The following is a 6784-nucleotide window of genomic DNA, read 5'->3' as shown; positions in this document are numbered from 1 at the left end:
GGAGGTGCGGGCAGCTCTGCAAGCCCTGGGGCAGCGCGGTGGAGCAGCAGGATGGAGCTGACGGCTCTCTGCGAGGGCTGCAGCGTCTGTCCTGTCCCTGCTCTCCCACCCCGCCGGCGCTTCATCAGCAGGCTCCACACGTCGCTGGAAAACGAGCCTGTTTTTTCCTGTTCCCGAGGAAGCGGCGATGACTGTGATGCTCAAGGACGAGCCTGGGCCTCCCACTCCCCCCTCCCTCAGCAGCACACACAAACTTACCTAAGCTCTCCTCTTCAGGGGCGCTGCCTGAGCAGCTTTTGGTTGGCTGGAGGCTGCGGTGATGCTGGGTCCCCCTCCCCGCTCTCCCTCCGCCCGGCCCATATAAAGCGCGGCTCCGCTCCGCCGCCGCAGCCGCCAGCCCGGGACCGCGGGGCAGGTGGTGCCCGCAGCCGCCTCTTGCAGCCCCTGGCACCCCCGGGAGGAGCCGATGAGTTGCTGGATGCCTGGGTGCCCAGCTCTCAGCATGTGCCGGGGCTTAGCCGCGCTGCCCATCACTTGCCTGGAAAGGTAAGGCGCTTTGGGAGGCAGAGGGGTCGCACCTGGACCAGCCTCTGCTGCCGCCGATGTGATGGTAGGGTAGAAACCGGGATGCACCGAGTGATTCCTTGTGGCTGCATCCCTTCTGCTCCCCGGGAGGGGAACACGGAGGTGAAACCAGCGCAGGGAGAGAGCGAGGAGGCTGGCCAGGGCTGTACAAACACACCAGGGCTTTCTGGCTCTGCCTCTGCACAACTTGCTCCGAGCTGACAGCAGCAGGAGTATTTTTGTCAACACTGCCGAACTGTTCAGCGACATGTTGCTCCTCCTGCCAAGCCCCACGCTGCCGGCTTGACATTTAAACCCTGATTTTTATTTGTATGGGCGCCTGGGGACGCCTGAACGAGCCGCGGGCACGCAAATAGCAGCTGGGCCACAGCACCTCGGGGCCACCCTGGGGACAGACAGGAGCCGCTTCTCCTGCCCTGCTGCTGCCGCCGACACCTCCCGGCAGGGAGGTGCCTCCTCCGTGCTTTCGCCGTGGGGACAGGCAGGAGCATCCCAGCCCCTGGCACAGCAGCATCCCAGTCTCTGGTTCAGGAGCATCCCAGCCTCTGGCAGAGCAGCATCCCAGCCCCTGGCTCAGGAGCATCCCAGCCTCTGGTTCAGGAGCATCCCAGCCCCTGGCAGAGCAGCATCCCAGCCTCTGGTTCAGGAGCATCCCAGCCCCTGGCACAGCACATCCCAGCCTCTGGTTCAGGAGGATCCCAGCCTCTGGTTCAGGAGCATCCCAGCCTCTGGTTCAGGAGGATCCCAGCCTCTGGCACGGGAGCATCCCAGCCTCTGGCACGGGAGCATCAGTGCTGCCTCCCAAAGCCATGGGGTAGGTGGATGGCGCTGCCCTGCCCACGGCCTGCTGACAGGCTCCTGGGAGCCCAGGGGCACCCCAAAAATCAGAGCAGGGGAGCAGCAGCTGGCAGGCAGCAGGGGGATGCTCCCGTTGCGCCGAGAGGAAGGAAATCGCTGTGTTTTTCCAGCGGTTTGGGAGCAGCGGAGTGATGCCGGCAGACTGGGGTAGGGAAAGGAACCAGGATAGTTCCGGGGAGCTGGGGAGGGGCTCCAGCAGCTTTTACCTGCCCCAGAGGAAAGATCGGGCTTTATATTCCATGTGTCTCCCCCTGGGAAGCGAGCAGGAGAAAACGGTCCCCCAGGCTTAATGCGCGGTTGCCAGGGAGCAGGGAAAGCGAGGGGGGAGCGTTTATTTCACACCCCAGAGAGCCAAGAAGTGGCTGAAGCCGGGGGGCGAAGCAGGGGTGCAGCCCCTGCAGGGGTGGGGGCGGCAGACTGATGGTGCCCAGATCCCATCTCACCCCTCCCTCCCTCCCTTCCAGAGCCAAGGATCTGAAGACCCGCTTGGGCATCCTGCTTCACAAACCCGAGCTGGGACACAGGAGTGGGAGCTCCAGCAAGCTGCAGCTGGGCTCCAGGCGCAGGTAAGCCAAGCACAGCTCTGTCCCGGGTCCAGCCCGTTCCCGAGGGATGCTCCTGCCCATCTGCAGCACAGAGCACAGCTCCCCCTCCGTGTAGTCCCACCCAGGCGGGCCGGGAAGGCGGATCACTCCCCTGCTCCAGCGGCTATAAAACCCGGCAGGGAACGGATGCTCTGGCATTAGGCACAGAGAGCAGGGCCCTGGTGAGAGGCAGGGATCCCGCAGGGCTCCTGCCCTTCCTGGTGCCTCACACCAGCGGCTGGGATCCCCGGGGAATGCAGGCAGCATTAAACGCAGAACACCGAATGTCAGTGCTGAGGGCAGGGGGTTTTCCTGCAGAGGAGGCTCTGCTGGGCCAGCAGAAAAGAGCTCTTTGAGCATCCCCTAGAGAACCTGCTGGACTCGTGTCGGCAGAAAAGGGCTTTTCTGAGCATCCCCTAAAGAACCTCCCGGCCAGCAGCATGGAGATGAGGTTGGGTGAGCCATCAGGGAAGGTGAAAGAAAGGGAGGAGAGAGGGAAGAGAGCCCACAGGTAATGGATGTTGGTCCCCGGCTTTGGTTTCCTGCTGCTGTGTCCCGTTGATGGAGCTGCTCAGCTGAAGTGCTCCCGTCCCTCACCGCTGGACAGCGAGCCTCACACCCTTTTTGTCTTTTCCAGAAACTCCTCCCAGGAGGTGCTGGAATGGAGGGAGTCCTTTGACCAGCTCCTCAAGAGCAAAAGTGAGTAGCATCTTGTTTCCTTCTCTGGGTGAGAGCGTGTAGGACTAATGTACTCACAGTGAGCTGTATGACTGGAGTCAGTGTAGGATGAAATCTCGCCTCCTCCTCAAATGAGGTGTTGGAGGGTTTAGAAAGAGGTCTCTTTCCTGCCCAGATCTGAGCCACAGGGCTCATTGCCTACCCTCTCCTGGCTGGGTGTTTTTGAGGGGCAGAAGTGTTGTCTCATGGCTGCCTTGGGACAGGAGCACTGTCACAGGCATCCCCTGAGGAGCAGCCTGCCAGGGGGAACATCATGGTATTCCCAAAGCACCCCTTTCCCCACACTGGGGAGAAGGCAGTGTCTGCTCTGGCTTGTTCAGATGACTGCATTGCTGCCCTCTGTCTGTCTGTCCTGTGCCTCCAGGGATGGCTCTTCCTCAGGGAGCAGGAATTCAGCTGTTTGACTGGATAACCTTGCCCTTTTCCTGCTCTGGGATCAGCGGTGTGCCTGTGATGCACAGGGCTCCTGTGAGATGCTGTCTCCCTCTCCCTGTGCAGGCAGCTCCTCCAGACCCAGAGATGGGACCTCATTTTTAGTCCCACACATCATCCCCTCCTTACACTGGGCTCTGCACAATGGCAGTCTCCAAAAATAGTTTTTACAATTATAGACATGATAAATTATAATGAGAACCGAAACGAGATTGCTGACTATAACAAGCCAAGACTTTGTAATTATCTATTTACCTTTAAAAAATGATTACCTTGATTGAGCTTTGCAAAATTCAAATGGCAGAAGCACCAAATTTTGATCCAAAAGTAGCTGTCTACCTTAAAAGCTCTTCCCAGTCAGACAAAGTCCCCAGCACCAGTCTGGGGCCAAGTGTATTTTTTTGCCTTTTGCAACTTTTCCAAAACCCTCTGATTTTATGGATTCCCAGAACCACCCCCTTCTTACACTGGGCTCTGCACAATGGAAGTCTCCAAAAACAGTTTTTACAGATTTTTTACAATTTTACAATAGTTAGAGATGATAACTCAAATTATGAGATCCAAAACGAGATTGCTGACTATAACAAGCCAAGACTTTGAATTTCTCTATTTACCTTTAAAAAATTATTACCTTGATTGAGCTTTGCAAAATTCAAATGGCAGAAATGCCAAATTTTAATCCAAAAGTGGTTGTCTACCTTAAAAGCTCTTCCCCAGTCAGACAAAGTCCTTCCACAGCCAAAGTCTGGGGCCAACTGTATTTTTTTTTCTCAGTCTTTCTCACGTGCTGTGATGGCTAATGAGCATCTCTAGCCTTGTAACTTAATCCACCCTCCCAGCACAGCTTTGAAATCCTTGCTGCAACTACTCTCCTGTCCTCAGCATCTCATTCCCCCCAGATCTGGGCTGAGAAATCAGAACCAAGGCTCCTGCAGTGTTCCGATGCGTCAGCGCGCTTCTCCTTAGGTAGAATTAGCTCTTTCCCGAAGCTGTAAAGAAAATACTCTGAAGCCTCATTACAGAAAGGTCAGATAAATAAAACCAGAGGATTGCTTGTCTGTGGGAAAGGATTTTATTGGAGTCTAGAGGCCAATTAGCGGTGTCTCAGAGGGTGGAATTTGCCCGGAAGGAAAGGAAATCTGTGGATGTCACGGTCTGAGCTCCCAGGGCAACGCTCCCCAGGCAGTATCTGCTGCTGGTCCTCTTCCCCCTGCCTCCTTTCCCATTAACTGCTCTTCTCTCCCCTCCATAGGTGGGGTAAATGCATTCCACACCTTCCTGAAGACTGAATTCAGCGAGGAGAACCTCGACTTCTGGCTGGCATGCGAGGACTTCAAAAAGACCCGCTCGAAAACCAAGCTGGCCTCCAAAGCCAACAGGATCTTCGAGGAGTTTGTCCAAAATGAGGCGCCCAGGGAGGTGAGATCATTTTCTGTCGCATCAAATAGGACGGGAAAGGCATAAAATATCCTGGTGGGTTTTATGAAAGTGCTGTTGGGTCAGTGGGAAGGTGTGCTCTTGTTCATGATCTAACATTGTGTGGTCCATCACATAATGCTGGAACAGAAATTGAGTCTAACTGTGAAGTGTAGCAGGCACAGGGCCTGCAAGGCCTCCCTGGTGGTCAGTTGTCTAAGATAAGAAATGCCTAGTCATGATGACTGGACCAGAAGAAGCCCCTCTTCCACCTTTGGACACTTGTTATCTCTCTGTAAGATGATAGGTCACTTCCACCTCGACCCTTACTATTGGGCTGTTTCCCAAAACTCCTGTATCCTATAAAAACCCCTACTTCTGCCCAGTTTGAGAGAAGAGGTGTCACTGAGACCCTTTGCAGAAGCTGTCAATAAAGACATCTCTGTGGAAGGCTCATACAGCCTTCTCCTCTCTCTCCCTGTGCCTGCCAAAGGCACTCAACAAGCAAAGAGCTGAAAATCACTAATGAGCTGAGAATCACCAAAGAGCCGATCTCATGTGGTGTTGTGAGGGTCCCCAGGATGAGGTGAGAGATGGGAATTTGACTCCATGTTCTCAGGAGGCTGATTTATTACGATATATGATATGATATGATATGATGATATTTAAAAATGCTATACTAAAACTATACTAAAGAAAGAGAAAGGATACATCAGAAGGCTTGATAAGAATGATAATGAAAGCTCGTGACTGACTTCTCAGAGTCTGACACAGCTGGCTGTGATTGGTCATTAATTAAAAACAATTCGCATGAACCAATCAAACATGCACCTGTTGGTAAACGATCTCCAGACCACATTCTAAAGCAATCAGATAATTATTGTTTTTATTGTTTTCTGAGGCTTCTCAGCTTCCCAGGAGAAGAAATCCTGGTGAAGGGATTTTTCAGAAAATATCACAGAGACAATCTCACTTAAGAGCTGAGCTTGCTGAGATTGCCTGTGGCCCTGGAACCTGCCTGAGGGGCTTAGACAGGTTGAGCTTAACTGGACTTCTCTGTCTGGGACACCCACAGCAGCCAGGCTTGGGGAGACCACAAAAACCCCAGAGCCACATTAGTGAAGGGATAGAAAGGTTTGTGACCATCTTCATCTACATCTGAAGACCAATTAAAACCAGGTTTTGTCCTCACATAGAAGAGGATCTAATGTTTGTGGGCGCTGCTGCCTTGCAGGTGAACATCGACCACGAAACCAGGGAGATCACCCGCAAGAACCTCTCGGGGGCCACCTCGGCCTGCTTCAACGAGGCGCAGGCCAAGACGCGCACGCTGATGGAGAAGGACTCCTACCCCCGCTTCCTGAAATCCGCCTCCTACCAGGACATGAGCAGGCAGGCCGCCAGCCGCGGCACCAGCAAGCGCTCGCACACCTGACCTGAGCCAGGGGACGAGCCAGGGGGCCGGGAACGGGGTGGGACACGGATTGTGAGGGCTGAGGCCTGTGTGGCGGGGGTCCGGCTGAAGTTGTGGGGTTTTAGCGGGATCCCCAGCACCCTGAGCGCTTCAGGAGCCTCTGGACATGGCATTCCTCCCTCCCTGGGGGTGGGAGCCCTCACAGCTGGAGACCTTTGCCGCTGCAGACATGGAGAGAAATGGGGTTTGAGCTGCGAGCCCAGCTCACATCAGCTCATTCAGAGATGGGAATCCCCCGAGCACCCACAACCCAAGAGCTCCCACCTGCTCTCTGACCGCCACAAGCAGCACAGGACCTGCCACCCCTGCTCGCAGGGAATGGCCAGGATAAAAACCCTGAGAGCTCGTGGCAATTTCAGCTGGAGGGATCCTGAGCCTGCCTTCTCCTGACCCCAAGATCCCCAACACCCTGAGCACTTCAGGAGCTGCCAGACCCACATTCCTCCTGCCCTGGGGATGGGAGCCCTCACAGCTCGGCTGGAGACCTTTGCCACTGCAGACGTGGAAAGAAATGGGGTTTGAGCTGTGAGCCCAGCTCAAACTCAGCTCATTCAGAGATGGGATTCTCCTGAGCACCCACAACCCAAGGGCTCCCACCTGCTCTCTGACCAACAGAAGCACGCAGCAGCTCTGGGGCCAGCACAGGACCTGCCACCCCTGCTCGCAGGGAATGGCCAGGATAAAAACCCTGAGAGCT

At 55.2% G+C, this 6784-nt stretch overlaps 1 protein-coding gene across 1 annotated transcript; it reads left to right on the top strand.

Moving 5' to 3' along the window:
• Window positions 1–448: 448 nt before the first annotated feature.
• RGS16 (regulator of G protein signaling 16) lies at window positions 449–6056 on the top strand. Its single transcript, XM_030970334.1, has 5 exons — window positions 449–546; window positions 1908–2009; window positions 2665–2726; window positions 4450–4616; window positions 5848–6056. The coding sequence occupies exons 1-5, from the start codon at window positions 467–469 to the stop codon at window positions 6046–6048; spliced, it is 612 nt and encodes a 203-aa protein (XP_030826194.1). The 5' UTR covers window positions 449–466; the 3' UTR covers window positions 6049–6056.
• The last annotated feature ends 728 nt before the right edge of the window (window positions 6057–6784 follow it).

The sequence above is a fragment of the Camarhynchus parvulus genome, unplaced genomic scaffold (genome assembly GCF_901933205.1).
Source record: "Camarhynchus parvulus unplaced genomic scaffold, STF_HiC, whole genome shotgun sequence".
Lineage (NCBI taxonomy): Eukaryota > Metazoa > Chordata > Aves > Passeriformes > Thraupidae > Camarhynchus > Camarhynchus parvulus.
The sequence above is the reverse complement of the archived record's forward strand: the minus strand, read 5'-3'. Positions and strand labels throughout refer to the sequence as shown.